The sequence below is a fragment of the Mustela putorius genome, unplaced genomic scaffold (assembly GCF_011764305.1).
Source record: "Mustela putorius furo isolate JIRA1106 unplaced genomic scaffold, ASM1176430v1.1 tig00004007_pilon_pilon_pilon, whole genome shotgun sequence".
Lineage (NCBI taxonomy): Eukaryota > Metazoa > Chordata > Mammalia > Carnivora > Mustelidae > Mustela > Mustela putorius.
This window is the reverse complement of record NW_025422145.1, coordinates 2,060,834-2,088,054: the sequence shown is the minus strand read 5'-3', so window position 1 is coordinate 2,088,054 and position 27,221 is coordinate 2,060,834. Positions and strand designations below refer to the sequence as shown.

Here is a 27,221-nt window from a genome sequence, read left to right as displayed (position 1 = left end):
CACTCAGCCCAGCCCCCACTGGCCTAGTTCCCAGTGTTTCCAGTTGGTTGAGACAGATTGAGGGGCTGAAGAGGGAGAGATGTAGGCCTAGGGTCTGAACACAAAGCTTACTTGTTCCTTCCTTCACCATCCAGCTCCCTTCTGAAGGCAGCTGAGAGCAGTCCCACACTCCCACAGATGAGTTCAGGAGATGGGGCTCTCTCTGACTTTCTCTGTTCCTCAACAGATATGTATTGAGCACCTACTGTGTGCCACTGTGCTAGGCAGATACTCAACCATGAGAAGAAGCAGAGGTAGAGCCTGCCCTCATCCGAGTGGTCAAGATCGAGCCAGACCCCCTGGGTTCAAATCCCAGCTCTTCTGTTGTCTGGCTATGAATTTGGGCTTGAGAAAATCACTTAATGTCTCTGTACTTCAATCATGTCATCTGTAAAATGGGGATAATATTGGCATCACCCCATATGGTTGCTAAGAGGGTTCAGTGAGTTCCTGTACATAAAGTGCTTAGCACACAGCGCTATGTAGCAGCCATTGTTACTAACAGAAGGGAAATGGACATTAAGCAGAATGATGAAACGGGTGAACACATCATTACAAAGAAAGGCAGGTGTTCTGCAGGGAAGGAAGGAGGGATCTAGAAGCACCCAACAGGTAAAGCTCACCTGGGCCAGGGGCCTGGGACAGCCTCCTGAAGAGGCAGCATGTGAACTGAGGTGTGTATCATGGGTGTTAGTACCTCAGTGGAATCATGAGGGGTCCCAGGAGAGCATTCTGGAGAGGGGACGGCCCGAGCAAAGGCCCAGTGGTAGGAGGAACCATGGCATGTTCAAAGCTAATGTAGCTGAAACAAAGGAGCAAAGGATGGTCTTTCTACCAGTGAGGTAGGTCAAGGCCAGTCCCTGCAGGGACTTTGGATCACCTGATGGGTGGTTGAACCCTTAGCCATGAGCCGTGTGGTTTTAACGAGGAGAAATCATATTTGCAATCTGGAGGGATCACTTGGGCCTTTGTGGGGGACAGTTGGGAGGGAGACACAGGTGGGAGTGGGGAGACAAGCAGGGCAGGAGGTGGTTGCTTCTGCTGACCCCAGAACCACGCCTAGAAAGTTCTGGGTGGTCTCCACTCCTCCCCAGAGGAAGGAGCCCGGGAAGTCATCATGAACTTCCTGAATGCAGGCCGCCATATGGCCTTCCGTCACACAGAGCCTGGCAGCCACCTTCTGTTTTGGGACCAGGGCCCACCTTGCATGAAACACCCCTACAGGGGAGACTCCCCGGGCAGAGGCTAGCATAGAGAAGCCAGAATGGCCTAAAGGGGAAGCACCTATGGCTATGATATCTCTTTGTTCTTTTAGTTTTAGGCTTACAGTTAAATACACATCACGTAAAATTTACCCTCTTAACCTTTTTTGCACCGAGTACATTCACTGGCACTGCTGTGCAACTAATCTGCAGGACGCTTTTCATCTTCCAAACTGGAACTCTGTGCCCATTAAATGACAAATCCACATTCTCCCCTCTCTGGCCCCCTGCAGCCGGCACTCTGTTTCTGTGAATTTGACTTCACATAAATGGAATCATATAAACAGTACTTGGCTTTCTGTGATTGGCTTATTTCATGGAGCATGATGTTCTCAGGGCTCACTCGTGTTGTAGCAGGTGTCCAAATTCCCTCCCTTTTTATGGCCAAGTAATATTCCGCTGCATGATTATTTGTTCCATATTTTGCTTATATGTTCCTCCTGTCAACAATAGGTGCTTGGATTATTTCCACCTCTTTTCCGCCGTCAGTAATGCTGCTGTGAACATGGGTGTAAAAATACCTCTTCACCTCCCTGCTTTCAGTTTTTTGGGGGATACACCCCAAAGTAGGATTACTAGATCATGTGATAGTTGTTTTATTTTTGTTTTTTTGAAGACTTTCCATACCGTTTTCCACATCAACTTTCCAACCATTTTCTGCACAAAGGTTCCCACCAGTAATGCAGAAGGGTTCCAATCTCTCTACATTCTTACCAACATGTCATTTTTCTGGTGTTTTGATAGTAGCCATACTAATAGGTGTAAGGTGCTTCTTGTTCTTTTTAAGGAGCATAAACTCCTGAAGCAGAGGACCCTGTGACCCTTGGAAACATTGAGGAGCTGGCGCAGCTCTCAGTAGAAGCGGGAGGCTGGGTACAGGGAATCGTCTCCCACAGATGATGGCTTTCCAATGATTCTTCTAGAACTTCGACCTGACCCATATCAGTCCCCTGTGTCATTTCCCACCCTGCTCAGTAGCTGCGCCTGCCTGCCTGTTGACCAGAAGCTGGAAGCCCGTGTGCTCTGCCCCACCTCTCCATCCAGGTCTGCCTAGTTTTACCCCTGCCACCTTTCTCGTGAACATTCCCGCCTGTGACCCCCTCCGTCTCAGCCCAAGTCACACCCTCACTGCTCCTGGGTCATCAGAGTCCCCCAGGAGGATGGAGGCAGAGCAGACCCTGAAAATGGCCATCTGGCAAAGCAGCAGGTCCCACGGCCTTCTGGAAGACTCAAACAAACGTGCAGCTCACATATTCCATCCTTGTGGGGCCCAGGCTGAGCACCAGGCACTGCTAGGTGTTGGGAAATGGAACAGCGGAAGGTCCTCGCTCGTTCCCTGAGAGAGTTTACACTCTGTGGGAGAAGCGGAGCCTCTAAATTCAATAATGGAAGGGCATCATGATGGAGAGTAAGAAGGGGTCAGGAAAGATAAAATACCTCTTAAGAGTGTGTTTAAGCCATGTCCCGAGGGGACCGACCCATGTCCTTAAGGGAGCCCACTATGAAAAAGCAGGAGTGGAGGTTATCAGGCAAAGCGAACAGCATATGCAAGGTTCCTGGGGGCAGGGCAGAGCCAGCGTGGTCTGGAACGAGAGAGAAGGGCAGTAAGAAAGAGCAGAGCCGTAGAAGTGGGGAGGGAAGGAAGCGGAGTTTGGAGACACCCATGAGGAGAGTTGCCAGGCTCTGGTTCCATCTTCCTTCCCCTGCCTACCTGCCTCTTCTCTCCTTCCTGGCCGCTCTGTCCTAGTTCCCTGCGGCTGCCGAGAGAAAGTCCCCGATAGGGTGGCTTGCAACCACCTCCATGACCTTACAGTTCTGGAGGCGGGAAGTCTGAAATCAGGGCCGTTGGCGGAGCCGTGCTCCCTCTGCAGCTCCTGAGGACAGTCCTCCCTCGTGTCTTCTCGCTTCCGGTGGTTGCGGCCGCCAGTAGCGCTCCTTGCCTTGACGCACCCGCGAGTCTCCGCATCTGTCCTCGTTGGGCCGTCCGTCCGCTCTTTCTCTCTCTCCACATGCCTTGTCATGGGCACATCAGTCGTTGGGTTTAGGGCCAGCCTGAATCCAGTATGACCTCCTCTTAACTAATTTGCCCCTACAAAGCCCCTCTTTCCAAATAAGGTCACCTTCTGATGACCTTATTTTGGATGGGAATTCTGGGGAGGGGAATGCCCTTCAGCCCAGGACAGCCTCCCATGGCCCCTTGCTGGGCTGCGCATCGGATGCGGCTGTCCCGTGGGGGGGGGGGGCTGTCCTCCGTCTCCAGCAGTGTCTGGAGCCCACTCTGAAGGCTGATCTTGCACAGACTGTCCTCTCGCCATCGATGTGCGGATGGAATTGGTATTCCCCATCCCTTCACTCAGCAGTCACTTCCTGAGCACCTGCTGTGCACTGGGCCCTGTGGGTACAGCAGGCAGCAAGACAGGGTCCCTGCCACAGCCAGGATGGTTCTCAACAGGATTGTGAGGGGTCCACGTGGTTCTTGGACGTTTTCCTCAAAATACCTTTTTTTTTTTTTTAAAGATTTTATTTATTTATTTGACAGAGAGAGATGACAAGCAGGCAGAGAGGCAAGCAGAGAGAGAGGAGGAAGCAGGCTCTCTGCTGAGCAGAGAGCCTGATGCGGGGCTCGATCCCAGGACTCTGAGATCATGACCTGAGCCGAAGGCAGCGGCTTAGCCCACTGAGCCACCCAGGCGCCCCACAAAATACCTTTAACTCAGGTTCTTTAGGGGCACTTGGGTGATTCAGTCAGTTAAGTGTCTGACTCTTGATCTCAGCTCAGGTCTTGATCTCAGGGTCATGAGTTCAAGCCCGGTGTTGGGCTCCATGTTGGGCGTGGACCCTAGTAAAGAAAGAGAGAGAGAGGGAGAGGGAGGGAGGGAAAAAGAAAGAAATATATCAGATATATATATATATATATATATATATATATATATATATATATATATATAAAAATGTGTGTGTGTGTATGTATATATATAATATTCTTTAAAATATGACCCCACCCAGACCAGATGAATATAAGTTCCTTACGGGAAGCAAAAATCTGTGTAGTTTTTCAAACTCGCCAGGTGGTTGGAGTACACAGCAAGAGCTGCAAACCCCTGATCTAGGAGAGACACAGACATAGTCGCTTAATTACAGTGATAAAAAGGGAGGTAAATGCTCTGCTGGAAAAGATGTTAGCCTCAGTACTTGGTGGGAAGTCCTACTGAGGGGCCCAGCACCCAGGGTACTGGGTGTGTCCGTTCCTCTTGGTGGCCACTTCCTCGGCATCCAGACACTTCTCTTCTTTGCATGTTCAGAGATGCACGTCCTCGAAGACCCCCAAACCCTGTCCAAGGAAAGCTCTGCCCAGTTGCTGCGTGAGTCAGAAAGGGCATAGCTTCTCAGGCTGTTGTTCACAAGGAAACTGGAAAAACTTGCCAGTAATTATGCTGTTAACTGTTTTGTTCGCATCTAGTAGCAAAATAATCATTTCCTCAGCCCTGTTATTTTTCAGCCTGACGGAGCACCCTCCTGCCTTTGCAGAAATGCTCTTGGCTTCACTCTTGCCAGCTGTTCTGGGTCTCCTGGCTGTATCTGAGGTCGGACAGCCTGTCGGGCTCTCTTGGGGCTAGGACTGACCCAGGGCATCCTCCGGACAAACGGAGAGCAGCCCGAGTGCTTGGAGCTCTCAGGGGACTTGGTGGAAAAGCGCTGTGGCTCTTCAGGAAGCCAAGAGTGGTCATATCGGTTTAGAACAGTCTTTGCGGCCGCAGATGAGGGAGGACGTTCTTGGAAGGATAGGAGAGTGGCAGGGAAAAGGCAGACCGATGTGACGGTTTCACCCAAGGGATGCCGCCGTTGGGTTTAAATGCATTTCAGCCACATTGTCTGTTTGCTTGCTGTTTTTTTTGTTTGTTTTTTTTGTTGTTGTTGTTTCCCATTCTTTCATTACTTGTTGGGGGGGAGGGAGGGAGTCCTGGGGGAAAGAGTTGATTTTATCTTGAATCCTGCGTTTTTTGGCCCGCAGACAGTAGAGGACCTTGGTGATTCACTCATTCATTCAGCACATGCTAAGATCCTTCTAGATGGCAGGCCACGGCAGGTAGCACCCTGCAATGGATCTTTGTGTGGTGATGGCAATGTTCTGTGACTGTGCCCTGCGCTGCAGCAGCCACTAGCCATGTGTGGCTAGTGCGGGCTTGAAATAAAAGTTTAAAAAAAAAAGAAAGAAAGCAAGCTTGAGTTGTGCCCTGTGGGGCTGAGGAATCAAATTTTAAATGTGGTTTGGTTTTAATTTAAATGTAAATGTGGGACGCCTGGGTGGCTCAGTGGGTTAAGCCTCTGCCTTGAGCTCAAGGTCATGATCTCAGGGTCCTGGGAAGGAGCCCTGCATCGGGCTCTCTGCTCAGCGGGGATCCTGCTTCCCCCTTTTTCTCTGCCTGCCTCTCCGCCTACTTGTGATCTCTCTCTCTCTCAGATAAATAAATAAAACCTTTTAAAAAATAAAAATAAAAAATGTGAACAGCATATCAAGCACCTCAGTCCTAGATGCTCACAGTGCAGTAGGGGAGCCAGGCAAGCGAGAACTGCCTCCACGGGCTTACGGCTGTGTCACGGCAGAAGTACTTACACTAGAGAGAGCCGCTGTGTCCTTAACAAAATGAGAGCGGATGCCACCAGTTCAGAAACAGTGTGGCCTCCATCTTCTGCCAGTCTGATGGTCTCGCCAGGTTCCAGTCTGACTGTGCATTGAATTTTGCCACATATTTTCTTCCTAACATTTCACTCCCTAGAGCTCAGAGTTCTCCTTGCCTCTGGCAGCAGCTCTGTGTGTCTCTGGGGATGGGACTTGTCCCACCCTGGGCGCCCTCCCATTCCGTGCATTGAGCCTTTTCGCTTGTCAGGAAAGCAAGGCCTTCCTTTATGTGGCTTGCCTACCAGTGGCCAAGAGCAGGGGTGCTGTGCCTTCTAGGATGCTCCAGGTGCATCCGGGGAATTTGGCCACGAGCCCAGCGTGGTCCAGATCTGTCTCAAGGGCAACCTGGAGGGACAGCATGTGTTCAGAGATCAAGTGGAGTAAGGGAGGAGTGTTTCCACTCCCTTTTTATTGATGATCGCCGAAGTTTGGATGAGGCGGGTCTGAGGGACATTGGGGAGGTCATTGGGGAGGTAGATGGAAACCTGGAGTCAGGGCCCAGCATGGAGAGCGGTCAGGAGTGGACACTCCGAGTGGACGTCTGTGGGGAGCCCTTCAGAACCTGCCACATTCCGGTGGCTACTCGTGTCAGCTAGCATTTCGCGAGCACACGCGATCCAGGGCTCCCTGGCTAATGCATTCTCTGAAGTCGCACCAATTCCAGAAGGCAGATGCTGTGGCTGCCTCCCACCTTACAGATGCAGAAACTGAGGCTAAGGGAGGTTGAGGAATGTGTCCCATGTCTCATAGCCGGTGGGGATCAGAGCCAGGGTTTGAGCCCATGCCGCTTTGGTCACTGGAGGGGGAAAAAGACCTGAGTTCTCCCCCAGCAGGTCCTAGTGCACCCACTGGGCAGCGCTGGAATGAAGCTCTCCTCCCCACTCCCCTGTCTAAATCCATGTTCTCTCCATCCGGACGAGAGTCTGGGAGGCAGACTTGCTGCCCAAGAGAGCAGCAGTGCACATCAGAGCCTGACTCCAGGGCCTTCCGCGTGCAACAGCTGCTGAGAACCCTGTCACTGTCTGCTTTGGTCCCCACTGTATGGGGTGGGGGGGTGGCGGGTGCAGAGAAGGGCACACGGTTCAGTGGCTTCGAGGGACTGGCCCAAGATAATACAGCTTGGCAGCAGCCAAGCCAGGACTAGAACGCAGGCTCAGGGAGTCCCAAGTGCCACGTGCTTTCTGCTCCATGAGACTGGCCCTTGCGATGCACGAGCGCTTGACCCCAGGGGAAAAGGCCAATCAGTCAAGAGCAGGGTACCCACCACATGACCACCGTGGCTAGAGTAGTCCAGGTGCCAGTGGGCGCTCTCCCTCTCTGGCTAAGAGAAGATCGGGGCTCTACCAGTCCTGCTGGCTCCAGGCGTGGACCGAGGAACCAGCTGTCCTGCCCTTGCTTCCAATTCTTGTTATAGTCCTCTTCCCTCCCGATCTCAGTCTTGAGAGTCTTACCCAGACTGCTAGACTGTGGTGCCTGATGGAATTCTCACTCATTTAAATGTCAGCCTCAAGCAGGCATAATTCAGAACAAACGGCTGCTGTCCCTCCAAATCCGCACACTTGTTCCATAGCAAGACCTAACCAACGCGGGCATTTCCTGTGCCGTTGCCCGCTCCCCCAAGGGCACGTGAGAGGCCCCGTGGTGTCAGCCTGACCTGTATTTGAATCCCATCTCTGCCCCCTACTAGCTGGAGACAGGTGACTCCAGCCTTCCCGAGTCTCAGTTTTCTCCCCTGTAAGAGGGAGACGTCAATGTCCCGTGTCAGGGAGCCACGTGAGGAACAGTAGCCGAGAGGGAAGGCAAGCCCTACCCTTCGTCCAGCTCTGCAAGCTAAGCTGTCTGAGAAGCAGCCAGGTCAGAGCACAGTGACCCAGGCCGGGCGCCTCTGTGGGACCTCATGCTCGTCCCTCCCGCCCTCTGAAGGTCAGGACCAGGATGCTCAGCCGTCCGGAGGGGCACAGAAGAGAGAGAGGGATGGCCCAGTGGGCCAGGGAGACCTTAGCTTACTGCGTCTACTCAGTTGTGTGAATGGAAGAGGCATAACAGCAAACTGTGACTGTTCGTGATCTTGACCCCAAGGAGTCAGGTGCTGCTGAGGTTTGAGGCCAGAAACAGAAACAGTTGTGGAATGCAGTTGGGGGCAAACACCAGATGCGCACCCAGGCCCTGATAACCATGCCCGGCCATCTCTCTGGCACGGACAAATTGTACCAGCAGTTGATTCTCCCTTGGGGCGAACCTAGGAAGGAGATGGGCAGACGAGGGCCTGTACTGGGAAGCCAACCAGAACCACCAGCCCCCACAGCGATTTCCTCGGAGGGTCGTTGTAAACATGAGAGACTCCGCAACACAGGACCTAATCTACAGCTGGGCATTCGCTCTAGGAGCTCAGGAAGTCATTCTCTTATTGTTATTGTTACAAAAGCTAGACATCCTGGGCACTTCTTCATTCTAGACCTAAAAAAAAAAAGGTGGTCTGGCCTTTTTAGTGGTCACTTTCTTTATTCTGTCCACTATTTTCTATCCCTGTGCCCTTGTCCTGCTGTTGAGATGCAGGCCCAGAGAGGACGCGCACACACGCCTTTGAGAAATGCGGTCGTGATGGTAGTCTCAAAGGCTGTCCCCTTGAGCTGAGCCATGCTTTGGTGCCTCTGCTCTTGAGCAACCAGGGCTCCCGTCTCCATTCTCTTCTGCAAGGCTGGTTGAAAAGACCCTTAGTGTTTCTCAGCCTCCTTGACCTCAGTGGACTGAGACACCCCTGTTCTTCTCCAGTCTGCTTACTCTCGAATCACTGCAGCTGCAGAATCTCCCTCGGGTTTAAATATGCTCCTTCGTAGTGCCACCCCCAAATCTCCTCGCCACCTTCACCACCCCAGCCCTGTCCCTAGGCTCAAGGAGCTGCCTCTGGCCAACCTGATGACCGCTGCGAGGCCCCCAGGCAGGGTCAGAAAGTGACTGGGGCATCTGGTTGGGTGCGCAGCCGGGGTGGGGGGCGCCATGAGCAGAAGCCAGGGCCGAGAGCGCAGTCCCTGGGCTTGTCCCCGACCCTTTGCTTCTGTCCGTCTGAAGTGAGACAGCCCCGTGTGCTCCAGATGGAACACGGGGAGCCCCGGTTCTTAACCTCGGTCAATTGCCTGGAGCGCTATCTCATCAGAAGGTGGGGGATGAGGAACGAGGGGGGCTCAGTTGGTGGTGCCAGCCAGTTTTCCCAGGGTGAGACCCCAAAGTGGAATCCCACAGGAGTGCTGTGTTCCCTTTGGAGGAGGGACAGAAATGGTGCCCCCAAGAGCCGCCGCCTGTCTCCCGTGTCCATTGCTCCTCCATAGAAGGATTCTCCCCAGTGCAATTTAATTGTGTTCATCAGTCAACATTACTTGGCCAAGCCAGCCAGGGGCACAAACACTGCCACCCCTTTCTCAATGTAATTGTGCTCTTTGGGATGCCGGAATGTTGTTTAAGGCCAAGCAGTTTTTGATTACAGAGTCAATCTTTGTTTAAAAGTTGGCCGCCTTGGGGAAGTTTCTAACAAGTTACTTTAAACAATGCATTCTCTGGACACCTACAGCTAAATCGTCCCATTAATCCAAATCGCTTTGCCGGGATATGGTAAGGCTGCATCCGAGCCGGGCCTCATTCACTGGGTACCACGGCTGCAGGTGGGAGAGACGAGAGGCCCGTCATGTCCTGAACTGACCTCTAGGACACGCCCCTCTGCCAAGTGTGCCTGCCCCTGTGCAGCCAGCGCCACGTGTGTGCAGGGTATGGGCTGAGGGCTTCCCAGTCTCATTGAAACTCCTGGCCGTCAGGTGAGGTGGGACCTTCAGCATCCCCATTAGAGAGAGAGGAGGGACAGAGTTCATGGGTCATGGGGCTGAGCCCCACGTCAGGCTCCCCCCTCAGCACGGAGTCTCTGCCTGAAGATTCTTTCTGCCCCTCCCCCATCCTTGGTACGCACACTTGAGTGTTCTCTCTCTCTCTAAAATAAATCTTTAAAAATATGTATATGTATGTATAGTAGATCTACGGGCATGGTGTTGCTCAGTCAGTTGAGCATCTGACTCTTGATCTCAGCTCAGGTCTTGGTCTCACAGTTGGCAGTTCAAGCCCCGTGTTGAGCTCTGTGCTGGGCATGGAGCCTACTTAATTTAAAAAAGAAAAGAGAAAATATATATACACAGAGTTGATCTAAATAAGAAAATATTAAAGCACATATACACGGGACATGTGGCTCTTAGGTCATTCCACAAATATTTGCTGAGTGCCTGGTGTATGTCGGGCAGTTTTCTGGGTGCCGGGATACAGCAGTAAATAAAGTGCTTGCCTTTGAGGCACCCCCATGCTGGTGAGGGGGAGAGACAGTGGATGAGCAGGCGGCTGACAGATCCGGTGGAAACGCACCCCAGGGAAAACACAGTGTGGAAAGAGGGGCGTGGGCTGGGAAGGCACGTCCTAAGGAGGGCGTCTCGAGCCGCTGCGAGGAAGGTGTATAAATGACCAGAGATGGACACATAATGCCAATAAACATTTTTACAAAGAGCCATATAGTAAATATTTCAGTTTTGCAGGCTGAACGGTCTCTGTCCCTATGGCACAGTTCTCCTGCCAGAGCGACAAGTCAGCCATAGACCACACATAGACAAATAGGCATGACTCTGTTCCCACGAAACTTCACCGACAAAAGCTGGTGGCAGACTGTAGTACGTGGACCCATGCTCTAGGCCGTTCTGCTGCATCTCCCACAATTCAGATAGTGACCTTGGCCCAGACACACATTGCGACCTTCGTAAACTCACCGCCCCATCCCCCACTCACCCACTGCCCATCTTCCCACACGTGGCTTTTCTGCATGATCTCCAATGACTCTGCCAACTCAGGCACCGGCTTGCGGTCCACTCCATGCTTCAAACTTCATGACCCCAGGTGGAGGGAGAGTGGTAGAGATTGCTGAGGGCTTCTGGGAACTTCCTCCAGACCCTGGCCTCAACTCCCACCCAGCCCTGGGTAGCTGAGCTTGACATCAAACAGCAGTCCCCTTTTCCCTTATTTTTCCTCCTGCATGGCTTAACCAGCCTTAAACTTGAGCTGGGAGGCAAGGAGTGAAACAGAGCTCCCTTCTCAGCATCGTCTGACCGGGCCGGCCGGGAGGGGACAGGCAGTTTGTTCACGTGGGTTCTCTGTGACTGTAGGCTTTTCCAGCCCCCACGTAGGGTTTGTCAGCCAGAGAAGACAGTACCGTCTTACCATCCAGCCTTCTCGGTATGAACCTGTCAGAAATACGGGTGCCTGTTAGCACTGTAATTACCCTGCACCACTGTCCTCATCGGAGTCAGAAAGATTAATGACACTGAATCCCAAGACTCACTGATTTCAGTGTTTAGCCCACTTCCTGCTTCCCCAGAAAGCACAAGACTGGTTGATCTTTCCTTGGCTGACCTGGTAAGTTCCTGATGAACACCCCAATGCCAGCTAATTCTCCCAAGATTTCCTGGAGGGACTAGGCACATGTCCTTGGGGTGCCTTCCGTAAATCTGCCTGATCTTGTGGGTCCGGTTCCGTACCTCAAGGTGTTTGGACTCCCTTTCTATAATGTGTCTCATGAGTCTGCCGTGGTCTGCACTGCTGATTGGGGAAGAGAGAAATGTGTAACCAAGATGATGACCACAAAATGCCTTCTCATGAAATATCAGCTTTAGGACCTCACGATTGATTGACTCATTACACATCTGTGGAAACATACAGTGTGCCAGATGTCTGCAAGGACCTGGGCTTACAGCTACCAGGAGGGTAGTTAACCTCTCTGCCATCACAGATTTGACCATTAAATCATCACGTCTTTAAGATGGTGTTAGGAAGGAAGTTTACATGGATATATACAGCAAATCCCCATGCGTATAACCATTTCCCTTCTAGGGAGTCAGAGAAAGTGTCCCTGGAGAAATGTCTCAGAGCTGAGAGTGGAAAGGAGAGAAGGAATTAACTAGATGAACAACTGGGTACAAGTTTTTCAGGAGGAGGGGGTGTATGTGCAAAGGCCCTGAGGCATGAGGGAACATGGACTGTGAATCAAGTGAAGAGAGGCTTATGTGGACAAGATGTAGAAAGTGGATAAACACACAGAACAAGGCTGGATAGTCCGGCAGGCCCAGATGCCTTGGGACTTCAAGAGCTCAAGTTCTGCTTAAAAGCAACAGATCATCTTGGGGAAATTCTGTGTTGGAAATTGCCCTGACGAAATTGCATTAGCTCCTAGACAGTTTCTCAACAGTGGGGGAAGAAAGGGAAGAAAAAAGAAACTGAAGAACTCTACCAGGCTGCTGGGGTGGGCAGTAGAATATGAGAGCTAATATTTTCTGGGAGCAGATATGTGCGTTATAGCTCAGGTAATTACTTTTCCAGCAGGCTAGTCCCCCCTGTGGTTTCCTTGCTATTCTCTCTCGGGCCTCTCGGCAGCACGGTGTTCTCAGTCTCCATGCCCCTGGGGTTTCTGGGGAGATGCTGTAAGCTGGAGCTGGACCCACAAACGCCCTTTCCATTCTCTGGTAGGGGTTTGGGGGCTCAGGCCATTGGGCAGGGTAGCAGAGGGATCAGAAGTGTGCGCTTGGGGACTCACCAGAGTCTGAATCCAGCCGTCGCACATACTGGCCCCGAAACTCTAGGCAGGTGGCTTGTCCTTTGTGCACCTCTCGCTTCTCATCTGGAGCACAGACAGCATCACGCTTACCTGCCTCATCCTTTGCGGGGGGGTGGGGGGGATTTAGCTGTATAATAATAATAATATAATAATATAATAATATTTTATTATTATATTATCTGGCCTCGCCAGACACAGAATGAGTGCTCAATAAATCGGACAGTAGGCTGACCTACCCTGGCCAGTTGACCAGGTTGCCAGTTGCACAAGTGTAGAAGCCTCTTTCTCTGAGGCTTATCTCTAGTGCCTGGCACAGTGCCTGGCACATAGCAAGAGCTCAGCAAGCCCTTTGTGCCAGGAGGACTGAAGGAGCAAACGAGTGGTCAGTGGCCATCCCCTGCAATGCACCCGGCCGCCGTGCCCACAGTCATTTATTCCTGTGTGGCGAAGGCTCGCAGATGGCATGTCCCTCGTCCTCCACTTCTGTAAGTATTCAGAGCGTTTCTGAGCTTGTTCCTTGATTGAAGACTAGTGGCAAGGTTTTGTCTTTACTTATTTCTCTCAGCTAGAGGCGTTTTCAGATTTCCCCACCATGAAAATGGACCCAGCACGCTTCCGCTGCGCGACTCTGCTCAGATTTCCCCACCATGGAAATGGAAAACATTCCAAAGCATCAGAGAGTCAATTTCAAAAGAACAATGAGCCGTGGTCGGTTCTCACAAATCTTAAAGTTGGCTCCGCCGCTTCTCCACTTAACTGGGGGTGCCAGCTCGGATGGGGGGTGGGGGCCCATGTGGGAGTCCAGCAGGCCAAGAGGTGTTGACACATCACACTTGTGCAGCAGCCTGCTGGCTTCCCTATAGCCTGGAGAGGGTCCAAATCCCAAGCGATCCCCCGCCTTTTTTTTTTTTTAAGATTTTATTTATTTCTTAGAAAAAGTGAGCACGAGCAGGGGGGGGGGGGGCAGAGGGATAGGAAGAAGCAGGCTCCCTGCTAAGTAAAGAGCCCGATGTGGGACTCGATCCCAGGACCTGGGTACAATACTTCAGCAGTTAACTGACTGAGCCACCCAGCACCCCCTCCCCCTGCCCTGGCCAAGTGATCTCTTGATGTCCAATGGCCGGTAACTAAGCTGTCCCCATGTTCCATGAACAGGGATGAGGGGTAGACTGTCCACCTTCCCTCGGTTTCCTTGGCTGAGCCTCTGGGCTGCAGCCCTGGGGCTCTGAGGCCCATGCATGTCCCTGCCTCTGTCTCAGCTGGCACAGGTCATGTAACTTTTCGGTCCTTCCCCATCTGCAGAATGGGTGAGAACAGAAGTCCCTACTACTTGAGGTTGTTGGGAAGGTGGATTCGAGGGGATTCGTATCCGGTTCCTGGAGCACGTGATACCTGTCCTCAGTAGTTAGCAGCAGCAGCACTGTTCTGGATAATTTAGCCAAGCTTGGGGAGACTCAGTTGGTCCATTGTAAAATGGAGCTAATGCTCCCCTTTCTAGAGAAGTTGGGAGGGTAAATGTATAGTGTGTACAAAATGTTTACGATATACCAAGCACAGTTGGTATTGTAGCCATGTTATGGGATCCCTTTTTCTGTGTGTGATATTGGGGTTCAGCTGATAGAAGTCACCATGAGTGACATTTCATGCATTCACAGTGTTATCCAGTCAACCATTACTCCAGTCACAGACATTTTAATATCCCCAAAGGAAACAGTCTGGCCCATAAGCAGTTGCTCCTAATTTCCGTGCCCCACCCCCTGTCCCTAGGTCCTGGCAGTCACCCAGTGTCCATGGGTCTACCTATCCCAGATATGTCATATGAATGGAGTCATGTAACGTGGTCTTTTATGCCTGGCTTGTCTCATTTTGCACAACGTTCACAAGGCCCGTCCGCGCAGTGACAGGTGTCCATATCGCGCTCTGTTGTATGGCAGAATAATATCCCACTGTATGGATGTACCACGTTTGGTTTATCCATTCATCGCTCAGTGGGCATTTGGATTATATCTTCCTTTTGCCTATTGTGAATAGTGCTGCTATGAATATTTATTCAGAAGTTTTTGTTTGAACACCTGTTTTCAATTTTTCTGGGTATTATGGTGACTTTTTAACATACGTGGTTCCAGTTCAACTGTCTAACAGAGAAAAGGAAGAAAGAATAAAAAGATGAAGTAGGGAAAAGGGCTTCCAGCTTCTGAGGGTTTCCTTGTTTCTGGCTGACCTCAGCCCTTGGAGGGCCAGCAAGGGAACCAACCATAGAGAGAGGTTGGGCTTGGCTTTGTTCTCAAGTTCTTGGGCCGTGTCAGCATCCCAAGGGCTTGGCTCCCCCCACCCCCCAGAAAACACCTGTTGAGTCTGTGCCATGGTGTGGCGTGCCTGGGGACCAGCCATCCTTGTCCTTCCTTCGGAGGGAATCAGTAACAAGAGGTCTGGGATAATCAAGCACTTCCTGTGTGTTAGGCCCTGGCACAGCCTTTGCACACATGATCTCATGGGTTCTCTGCCCCATTCAGACAAGGCCACTGAGGCTCAGGCACACAGGTCACCTGATGCAGAGCAGTGTCCCTGCATCTGGCTGTCACTCATCTGGGTGTGAGGCATGGGTACCTGCCCGTGCGTCTGCCTTAGCAGGAAAGGGATTCTGTGTGCATTTGTAAATTCCATTTCGGGAACCTGGCACAGCCTTTGGGCTTCCATTCAACATCTGTCCCTCTAGATATTAAGCAACTATTAGGTGCCAGATACTGTGCTAGCCAAGCCTTTCTGAGCTGGGGTTCCTTATCAGAACCTCAGAACACGGAAAATAATCAGAATGACTATTTCCTTGGTTCCTGCAAGGATGCTACCAAACTAGCACCATTCGTAATGCATAGGAGAGAAGCTAATCCAAGACATAGAGTGGATTCCTCGAGTCACCAGGGAGCAAACCAGAGATTTGCTTCTCAGTCATCACTGTTCTCCAGGACCCAAAACAGTACCGGACATGTAGGAGGTCCAACATTAATATTTGCTGACTGACTGAATGAGGATGTAGTGATGGGAACAGAGCAGATCTGCTCCTATCTGGAAAGCATCCTGTTTTAGAATTTATAACATAATCCTCTTTTACAGTTCAACCATGTAAATAACTGAAGGACCAGCGCTGCAAAGTATTTTATCAGTGATCAATGAACTCGTAGCAACACCTATGTGAGCAGGTGTTCAGAATGGTCCCAGAGGCCATTAAATTCTTTTTTCTTAAGAAACACTCCATCAGTGACTATAGGAAGACAAGGGGAGAAGGAGCGAGGTATTACCTCTGAGCAGATACTGGAGGAATACCTATAACCGAATGACCTTTCCCCAAAGAGCCGGCAGCCTGAGCCCATGTACAGTCAGATAAAACCAAATTATCCCCGTTGAAACAGGTTCATGCAACTCAAAGTGATACCAGTGGTTTAAAAAGCTGAATTCATGGCTAACTTCAGAACTCAACACAATTTGGGGCACTTAAGAAATGCTCAGAAATGTAAAGAAGGAAAAGGGAGGAGAGAGGGAGGGAGAAAAAAAGGCGGGGGGGGGGGAGGAGAAAGGAAGCGTAATGCACAGCCCCAGCAGTAACGCGGCAGATAGCTACCCTGACTCCAACGGGGCCCCTGTGCTCAGTGCTCAGCCTACATGCACCATTCTGTCTATCTTCAGGACAGATGTACAGAACGGGTCCTATCAGGATCATGTCCTTTCCTTAGAAGTGAAGAGCAATGCTCCACGAGAGGGTTCCTGCCCAAGGTCAGACAGCCTGATGAGAGCAGAGCTCAGTAGTCCTTCTACAGAGCGTTGGTCCTGTGCTATCCTCTGCCCTCCCCGTCCCAGCAAAATAGGAATCTGGATTGGTCATCTCCTTTTCATCACGTTTGAACTTAGATTGTTAAGCTACTAAATGTTTTACGCCCGGTTGAAACTTCACCCGATGTGGAAATTAGGGGACACTGCCTCCGCGCTGGGGAAGTCCCAAGTGAGCCACCCAGTGGAACCTGGGGCTGCCCCAGACACAGTTGGAGAACCAGTGATCTATACAATAAAGTCTCTTCTAGAACATGTCACAAGTTTTCTGGTTCTGAGGATTACTACTTCAGAGCCTGTGTCCTCTGTTTGAACAGCCTGATGTTTTGTATAATTTCTCATCAATCCTCTGGAATAAACAAACAGGCTTAGAATCTTTAGGGAAAATATATACTAAATGCAGCATGTCCTCATTTTCTAGTCTCTTGAGCCAAGAATCTGTGTCCCCTTGAGGTTTGCAGAGGAAGCTATGGCGTGGCTCCACGTTTGTTTTTCCACAGAGGAGTGTGTGGCTTCCCTTCTGTGTTACAGTGCATTTTGACCTTGTTCCAGCACAGACAGGCTAGTGAAGCTGGCAGGCTGCCAAGGCGATCAGCGACAGTCAGCTGTCCTTCGAGCTCAGTGCTGTCCTCAGGCCGTCAGAACCAATCTGACCCTGAAGTTCTAGGGGACAGAGATCTTTATAACGTCCTACCCCCTGCAGAATGTAGAACCTAGTCCTGTAGAAGTAAAAATGATTAGACCAGCACTAGGAACAAAAGCTAACATTGTAGCATTCTGTGGGCCAGCTCCCTGTGTTCTGTTACTTTCCTCTGCCCACCATTCCTCCCACTCTTAGCACCAGCATCCCTATCCGCCTGGAGTTTTCAGTTGCAGGCAATGCTGAATGTCCTCTCACTTCACTTAATCCTCACAGCAACCCGATGAAGTAGGCATTATTGTCCTCAGCTTTAAAGATGAGGAAAATGAGCTTCCGATGGCAGAATCACCTGTCGGAGGCCACACAGCTAGTAAATGGTAGAACCAGGACTTGAACCTACAACTCTCTGGTCTCAGGTCTCTTTATTTTAACCACTCCACATACCCATATGTTTATTATTGGTGCATTAGGGACCCCCATCTGGTGAGAGTGGAATAGATACGTTGTTACTGGAGGCTAGAGCCTTCCTTTGCACAAACCCAGGGGAATGTGGAATGGTGAAAGTAAAAATCTCTTCTTGGCCTTACCCACAGAGGGAAAGTTGAGCCCAGAGTACTGCTAGGCAGTGTAGGATGAAAAGATGGAGCTGTGGCAGGTGGTAGGCGTGCCTTTCCTCTGGCGTTTAGAAGCAGAGGGTATGGGAACTTCCTGCTGAGTGCTTCTCGCAACACTCAGGCAATGCAGATACCATTTTTATCCCTATTTTGCAGATTAGAAAACAAAGGCTCAGCCTCCTCAGGGGAAATTGCTCAACATCAAATAGAAACAAAGTGGCAAAGAGCAGGGGGAAATCTCTGAATGCAGCACTCATTGTAGCAAAGATGTGGCTTTCTTGCTTAAATCACCTCTACTTTTAAGATTCAGTCTTTCTCTATCATCCAAAGCAGACCTCCTCTTGTTCTGCTCCCTACCCCACCCCCCCACGCCCCTCACCTCCCACCAAACCAAATCCTATAGCTGGCTGTAATCAGTCATTGTAAGGGGATGCGGAATTTGGTTAACCAAATGTTCTGCTCATTTGAGATGTCTCGTGGCATCTGAGGACAACCAGATTTCAGAAAATTAAAATACAATCAGATAGACTCCACACGCGTGCGCTCTCACAAACGAGGCTGAATGGCAATGCAGCTCTCCATTCAGGATGGCAGCAGTTGTCCCAGGATCAGGCATGGCCTTGGTGCTGATTCTTGTCAGTTACCTTTCCATTACAGCCGCCTGCAGGAAGGGCTGACACGTTAAGAGTTCCCACTGATGGAACGTCAGATAAACTGCCTCTTAGAATGGCTTATGTATGTTTAAAATGAAAAATGTGTGTCTTACAAGTGCTCCGTGAAAGCGGTGAGGCTTTGAGAAATGGTTCACCAGTTCCCGCAAATGCCATGAGCGTGTTTTAATTCTGCATCATTTCCACCAGTAACAAAAGGATAAATCCAATCAAAAGTAATTGAGTTTTATTAGCCAGGTGGTTCCCCAGTTTGCCTGCCTGTCTGCCTTTGTGAAGGGGAAGAGTTGCTCCCCAGTGTCTCCGGGAGGCTCTGTGCTCTATCTCACCTGGCACGTCACGCCATATCACAAAAATCTCCCTGTCACCTTGCCTGCTGTCTTGTGTGCTTCTAGAGGACAGGGACCATACCCGCCTTGTCCACTGCTGATCCAGGTATCTGGCACCTGACCTATCAGAGAGGTAAGAAGCCATGCTCTCAGGAAAGCAGAGTTTTATTAGAGTTTTCCAAGTCACAGTTATGAGGAAGCACAGGACGTTTAGAAAACTTCACATAACCCCAAAGATTGTGTGAGCAGGCCAGCTCGAGAGCTACTTTGTACACATTGTCTTGCAGGTGATGGGGAGCTACTAAAGGATATTATTAAATAGAGAAGAGATATGATCAGACTTAACATTCTGGAAAAATCCTATGACTGCTTTCTAGAAGGCAGCTTAGAATGCAGTCCAAAAACTGGAGCGACCTTTTGTCCAGTTCACTTCTCCCTGGGTGCCCAGCTGTGGCTATAATTTTGTCCATCGGGTCCAGGAAGAACTACAGTATGTAGCTTTTTCCATACATTTTCTCCTGTATCTTAACAAAACTGGGTCTCGCTGCAAGCTTTGGCTGTATTCAAATCAGGGACTCTCCTTCTCTTGTCTCCAAAGCTTTTTTTTTTTTACTCTTGACTCTTCTTTAGAGAATTCTGAACTTGATCTTTCTTCTTCCTGTTCTGGAATTCTGGTGTTTCTGAGAGATGCACTAGCAGACAAGAAGACTCCCGTAAGGTCCAAGCATAACCTTCTTGGAAGGTGGCCAACAGAGTGATGGCAGGGTCCCCTCTCCGCCTCCCCCCACACCCAAAAAGAAATAAGCCATATTGAAAAGTCCGAATCCATTTGTGAGCTGGAATGGGGTAAGGGGAAATCCAGTGGGTAGGGCTCGGATTTTAGACAAGCAGAGCAGAAAGGCCCCAGACCCAGGATAGGAGGCTTTGTCTACGTGCAGCTCAGGTTCACGGATAAGTTCCCTGGATAGGAAGTAGGAGGCCTCAGAAAGTGGCTGTCATTTCTGTTTCCAGTGCTTGTTTTGTGGCTCTCATTCTAGGGAAATGGAGTGGACTCGTACAGCTGATCAGCCCCGAGAAGAACAGGTTTGCAGAGCCCTAGCTCTGGACCTGGGGTGCCTGGGTCTGCGTCAGCACTCCATTTCCCCCGCAAGACGTTGGCCTCGTCCTTGAATCTCTTTGTGTCTTACTTTCTTCATGTATCAGCTAGTTCCTGCTTGATGGGGTAATTGTCTGATGAAATGGGGAGGGGCACTTAGCCCTTCGTAGGCAGCACAGGCAAGATTCCTCCGTTGTTACTGTTTTCTCCTGCTTCGTGGGCTTCATGGCCTCACATAGCCCCCCGTCCAAAGACACAGGCAAGAGCATATCTGATAGAGGAAAGGAGGTGGGCAAAGGCATGGAGAGAAAAGGGAATTGGAGGAGCCCCTCCTGGAAGGCAGACCCTGCGCTGGGCGCCGCACCCACGCACCCTACATGCCCGTGCTGTGCTCGGGTATTTGTCAGGAATGCCAGTCAGTATTTGCCAAACATCTACCGTGTATCAGGTCCTGGAGGAACGAACAGAATTAGAACCCATGCCTGCTCATCTCACAACTATTGCCAGACTCTGAAAAGCATTGTCCAAGGTGCCCATGTTGACAATCCCTGTGCTGTTAACGGACAGATGGGCACCAGCTGCAGCAGCCGCCCCAGGCACTGGATAGTTTTGGGCACCCCCCCCCAACACACACACCGCTTGCTGCTTGACAGAGGCTCAAATGCGTCCCACTGGTTGTTGCTACCACAGGGAGGCCGGAAGGACCCTGCCAGGCTTGGCCAGCCTGCCCGAGAAGCGCACCAGCCTTCCCAGGACAGTAACCCCATCCATCATTTTGCAGTCTCCTTCTCCCTCCCCACACTGCTGGGAGCCCCACCCTGGGCTCTGGGGTAGCCTCAGTCTGTGCAGTGTGTCTTTCTAAGAGCAAAGAGAGACCAAAAAGTGCATTTTGCATAAACACTTCCACATCTGGGAATTTAATCCTACGAAAATCTATCCTACCCAACTACGGAAAGATAAATGGGGAAGGATGCTGGCCTCGTAGGCACAGTATCTGTAAGGGGCGGGGGGAGCACATACCCTAGGGGTATTTGGCTCTGTCCATTCCGCGGGATTCCTTGTCACCGTTAGAAGGATGAAGTCTCCTGGTGCGTGCTGATTAGACAGCTGAGTGGGCTCGATCACAAGCCCCGGACATGTACGTTCCCATTTACGTAATAACAATGAACGTGGGTATGAGAGCACCTGCTTCATAGGATTGTCACAAGGACCGAGTGGGCTAACAGGTGCAGAGTGCTGAGGACAGGGCCCCTGTCGTTGGCCCGCACTACCAGATGCTGTTGTCCTGTTGTTCTTGCTCTTACCTGTTTTGCTTCAGAAGAAGCTGGGACCGTGAACTTCAGAAGCACAGGAAAGGGTTACATTGCCCCCAACCCCACCATCATCGCTTTCTGTGCGCTTTCGCTCCTCATGAAAGGACAGAGTATGGGGCACCTGGGCGGCTCTCTCAATTCAGTGTCTGTCATCGTCTCCGGTCATGATCCTGGAGTCCTGAGATCAAGCCCCGCATCAGGCTCCTTGCTCAGCAGCGGGTCTGCTGCTCTCTATCCTGCTCCCCTTCTTTGTGCTCTATCAAATGAAAAAATAAATTTTTTTAATCTTTTTTTAAAAAAGGTGGGGGGACCAAATATGACATCACTCCTGTGATCCCACAGCTCTCAACAGACCCAGATGCCGCCTTCTCATTTTCGTTTGCCAGGGACCATCTGATTTTAAAACTAAAACATCTGTGTCCTGGACACCCAGCCAGGACGGTTGGCCACTCTCCATATCCCCCCGGTGGCCCAGGTGCTTTAGAAGGTACAAAGACATGCAGGCTGCTCACGTGTCACAGGGAAAAGACCTATAAATGGTAGATCAGAACGACTCAGCCTCAAAAATGGAAATTCTGACGCTTGGTATGACATGGATTGTCATACCATTGACAAACACCCTAGGGTCCCACTTGCACGAGGTTCCTGGAGTTTGACTTCTCTGTGAACTTGTTCACAGAGACGGGACATAGAATGCTGGTTCCCAGGGGCTGGGGCTGGGAACCACGGGGACATCTCCTGTTTCCAGATGTCAGACATTCAGTTTCACGAGATGAAAAGCATTCTGCAGATAGGTGGTGGTGATGCTCGCAGAACAGTACGAATGCACTTCAGACGCCTGAGCTGTGCGCTCAGAAATGGTTAAGATGGCAAATTTGATGTTCTGTGTATTTTACCGCAATTTAAGATTGGAGAAAGGTACATCAGGTACTACAAATATTGTTGCACAGGGCAGAGCTAAAGTACTGTTTAAATTGAACGTACCTATGAAACAACTGTGCAGATGAGACACTGTGGGGAGAAGCTGGGGAAGTCAGTATGCCCTGTGCTCAGACGGATGGTGCCTTACCCTCCCGGTCCCGCACTGTAGTCCTCCGTCCGCTGCCGCTCGCACACGTGTTTACCCCTCCCGTGGCCCATCCAGTGCATCCACAAGGGCTTGATCAGGGCCGTGTGGGTTCTGCACAGACCCAGAGCCATTAAGCCCTTACTCCTGACATTCACAAAGATTCTTATGCTTCACTTTTGCCATAGCAGTGGTTGTGAGCACCTCTGCCAGATTCTTCCCGGTATCAGACAGAGGGCTTCTGGACTTTAGCCTGGCGGGCAGGAGGGACATAGAGCAGTTCAGCTTGTTCTGTGCGTACTTTCTCCAAGTGGAGACTGGGCTCGCCCCACCCCCTCCTCGGGCTGCCCCCACATGCCTCGCAGACCGGCACGGCTGCGACTGGGCTCCTGAGCACTAGAAGGACCTGAGAGCTGAACCATGCCACCCTCGTCCTGTGTGTCCTCATGCCCAGGGCCATGACACATCTTAGACACACACGATGTTGAGGTGGTCCTCTGCGAGCCACCCTAATGCTGACACCAGCTGGGAGACCATGGACAAGTCCCTTCTCCGGGGCATTTCCCCAGCCACACTCGGCAGGAACATCCCCTGGGTCTTACACCCAGAAAGCTTTCCAAGTTCAAATCTGGTTGGGTCATTATACTCCTGTCTCCTGCTTGAAATGTCTTCAGCTTCTGATATTCAGGATGGTAATAATACCATGAACTAACAGCTATCATTTATCAAGGGCTTACTGTATGCCTGGTGCTACTGCCCAGGTCTTTGGTGCGTTACTTTATTGCATAATCCCAGCACCTGAGGCTTACCAAGATGAAAGTAACTGGCTGCAAGTCTGGGCTTCAGGAACAGGCCTTGGGGAGAAGATGAAGAAAGAGGGAGGAAGAGAATTAACCACCATACTCACGCCTCACTACAAGCAGCGCTTCTTAAACTTTGAAGGGCACACGCACCCCAGGGAATCTCGTTAGAAAGCCGATTTTGACTCCATAGGTCTTGGGAGGAGCCAGAGGTGCTGCGTTTCTAATAGCAATGGGCTGTTGCTGCTCCTCCCAAGATCAGGCTCTGGGGAGGCCCGGAGCACCTCTCCACAGGGGATGAAGCTCCTTCATTCATTCGTTCCCTCACGCATTCATTCACTCCCACACTCTGTTCCGGAAGCAGTCTAGTCGCGAAGGGCGTGATGGGCTTTGACATTTGGAACCAGCTTGTGATCCTGGTTCTGCACTTGGCTAAGCAGTGGCTTCTCTGAGCCTCAGTCGCCCATCTGCAAAATGGGAATGAAACTCACATCTCAGAGAGTCTTGGTGAATATTGAAATGCAATAAAATGTGGCAAAAGTTGGCCCCAGGGTCTCGAGCACAGTGGGCATTTTGTAAATGGTCATGGTTCAAGAGCTGTTTTTACCGGTTCTTTTGTTGTTAGATTCCAACAGAGATTTTGACAGGGTTCCCATAAGTTTATTTATATGACAGCAACGTTTTTATTGAAATAAATCTCTTCCTTATCAAAATACATCATTTATTTTAACATTTACTTATTTACATACTTGCGCGAAGACATCCCAGTGGCTCTGAAGGCTGCCAGTGATGGGCCCTGAGTCACCATCCTGAATCTGAGGAATGGGTGTGGACGGGGAAACGTGTCTTCTAATGATTTCCACAAAAGGTGGAGATGACGAGCCGTGGGAGTCACTCGGCAAATGACACCACCAGAAAGGAGGGGTGAGAAATGGATTGGGTGGGGGGCGCTGGTATTGGGGAAAGCGTCAGCAGATCACAAACTGTTAATGATCCAAGGAGAACTAAGTATTATGTAGGCTATTACAGACAGGCCTCCGAAAGCAACAATAAGAAAACGTGGGCCCCGGCCGAATTGCTCGTCCCCTTGAAGAAGGGCTGGGGAGACGGGTTTTAGCATGCCAATCAGGCCTTCTGCTCTGAGGGAGGGGGAGGGGAAGGGGGCTGGGGGCCTCCAGGCAGGGGGACGAGAGGGAGACTCAGGGATCCCCTCGCCCCGCCAGTCCATCCAAACCAGGCACACAGTGCCTTGCTTTGAAGGGCAGCCTTCTCCCCAGGTCCGGGCCTGGAATCTGCAGCCCCTCCCTGGGCGCCCCCCGCCCAAGATGTCATCTTTTGAGGCGATTTCATGTGGAAGCATCGCTAAGTAAATTCGCTAAATGCCTATTCATCCCTGTCAGATGGGGGCTCGGTGAAGCAGTAAATGTGAAAATGGCCCCAGCTCAGGGCCCTGGAAGGAGCTTTCTGGGGTTGCCAAGTGGAGCTGCGGCCGCTGACCCTGGGAGGCCTGAGGCTTTGCGCCCAGGGCCCGGGAGCCACCGCCTGGCCCCTCCAATCCTCCCCCTGAGGCGGCTGAGAGGCCCTATTTATTATTCCTGCTGCCAGGGACCCATTCAGAGGTTAACTTGTCCCTGTATTCATCAGGACGACAATAATGAACTGTCGCGGAGTGGTGAGGGGTTTGGTAAATAGGAACCGCTAAGACCTGGCAAGGGAGCGGGGCCTCTTTACGGTTTGGAAAAAGACATCGTTTTCTTTCTCTCTTTCTTTCTCTCTTTCTTTCTTTCTCTCTTTCTCTCACTCTCTCTCTCTCTCTTTCTCTATTTCTCTCTCTCTTTCGTTCTTTCTTTCTTTCTTTGTATGGACTGAGCTCGTTCCCACCTCTCCCAGCAACATCAAGAGGGGCTCTGCCGACAGCTGCCTATAACTTGGTAGGAGGCTGGTGGGCTTTCCCTGGCAGCATGCAGGCACGGTTGTCCACACAGGAGACCCATCATTTTGCAGACACATGGGGTTAGCCTTTTGTCTGCGCCCCTGGGATTCACCTCCTCTGCACCCCCGTGGGGCTTGGCTTGCTGCATGTGTACCAGGTACACACTGGGGTGTACCGGGGTTTCCCAGACGCTGCTGGAACGGCTGGCTGTGAGTCGGGGTTCATTTCACCGGCAGGATGGGGCATAGGCAGTGCTCGTCATCACTGCCGCGTCTCTCAACCACTCGGTGCCCCCTCTGCTGGAATTGGGAGTTGGTCAACATGAGTCATCCAATCACAGAACAGGGGCTAGCGGTGGCGCCAAGAATTACAGGGAAATGAAGGCAGTGTGCCCGGTGGGGGCCCGCTCAGACCCAATGGCGGGAGGCGGAAGGAGCTGAGCCCTTGGGTTTATTGCACACCTACTATATGCCCTTTCAGTGTGCCCAGCTATCCAAACGCTGTATGTGCAGAGAGCCGGCTATCTGCTGGGTGGTCAGGGGAGTTCAGAGAAGGAGGTTATATTACTCACCCTTGGACACACAGCTGGGTCAGGAGTGGAGCTGGGATCTGTCTCCAGACCTTTCTGCTTCAAGAGCCCAGGCATTGCTCTAGAGGCACCCACCTGCCTCCCAGAGGTCTGGTGGCCCTCCGTTCGTTCTGTTCCCAGGGACGTTCTTCCTTTCCATCACCTCCACCCTGTCTCCCACTTGGAAACAATGGTTAACCCTTTCCTTCTTAAGTAAAAATCCCAGAGCAGAGAGCCCCAATGGTAAAGGAGCTGTCACTTCAGCACTGTTTACCTGTTTGGGTTTATTCAACAGAAGAGACGACTGCATTTCTGGCAGATGGAGACCCGTGTGACTGCCTTTTAAAATACTGTCACAGCTGTATGCACAAGCTGATTAGCTGTGACTACACTGCCTGTGCCGAGATTGATGGCGATAAATTTGGGATAACAATGCTGGGAACGACATCATCTGTTTGGATCACACTTCGTATTTTTCAAAGCTCTCTCATTCGGTAGCCCAGTGGATATCAAGGACTTGGTATCATTCATCCAACAACCCTACTGTAGCTCCTACTGTGTGCCGGGGAGGAGCAAATCCCACTAGGTTCTGCCATCATGGAGCTAACATCATATTATAAGCCAATTTAACACTTAGTAATAGACACAGAAGGTTGTGATAAAGGTGAAGGTGGAGAAGGTAGATGTTACTTTAGGTTGGGTGGCCAGAAAAAGCCTCTCTGAAGAGGTGACATTTGGAAGGAGACCCGGATGACAACAGCAAGCCAGACCTGGAAAGAGAAAAGACTGAATTTCCCAGGCACAGCAGGTGCAAAGGCCCTGAGGTTGTTAAGTAGCTGGCATTGCACCACACACTGATGACTTCACGTTTGCCAAGCCCAATGCTGGGCACTAGAGATTCTAAAACAGTTGGGGCACCATGCTTACTCTCAGATATGGAACATGTAGGATACAAATACAGTAATAGTCCCTTTAAATGTAGTGCGGAAAGTCCATGGTCTCTGCAGGACTCTGACCTTCCTCTTGGTTTGTTTCCACAGGACAAATGACCAGCTGGTGGCATTTCTCTCCCGGTACCGAGATATGAATTTCCTGAAGTCACACGGCCGGGACAACGCAAGGTAGTACATCTTACTCCCCAACACACCCTTGTGTAAAATGGATATGAAAATCTGAGTGATCGTTTGGGGCTTCCTTCCTGGTTTGGTACAGCCAGAGGAAAGTAGATAGTGGGAGAAAGGCATGGCTCAGGTGGCCCCTGCCCCTTTCACATAGGATGTGGGATAGTCTCCCGCATCAGCCAAGGACAGGGATCATAGTAAGTGCATCTCCTCGCATGAAAGGCCTTTACACCTTTTTTTGGAGTACTTTCCTGAGTCCATTATCTCATTACGGCCATCCTTTGAGGTAAATAGGGCAGCCATTTTTACTCTCTACCGTATTGGTGGGAAGACTAAGGCCCAGAGTTTAAGTGATGGCCTCAGTTCATTGGGTCAAAGATTCGCGGCCATCGCTGGTCATCTAGTCATTCAGCAAATACCTGCCCCGTGCCACCACATGTCAGGCAGCCTTCTAGAGGTGAACAAGACAAAAAACCTCCTTCTCGTAGAATTCACTTCATAGGGAGAAGGAGTCTCTCGCCAGCATGGAGTTGAGCTCAACTATCCAGACTTCCTCTCTCTGTCTGTGCCAGTGGCTCACCCTTGCCGCCTAGGACATGGGCAGAGGTTCGAGGCACTAGAAGCCCCATCTGAATCCA

The 27,221-nt window shown here is 51.0% G+C and overlaps 1 protein-coding gene across 3 annotated transcripts in view; it reads left to right on the top strand.

The window, feature by feature from the left end:
• The window catches only part of XYLT1 (xylosyltransferase 1), a 299,030-nt gene that overhangs the window by 230,731 nt on the left and 41,078 nt on the right, over positions 1 to 27,221 (top strand). For all 3 annotated transcript variants that reach the window (XM_004750961.2, XM_045071917.1, XM_045071918.1), the window contains one exon: positions 26,503 to 26,583. In XM_004750961.2, the coding sequence (XP_004751018.2) occupies positions 26,503 to 26,583 (81 nt within the window). The remainder of the gene's footprint in view (positions 1 to 26,502; positions 26,584 to 27,221) is intronic.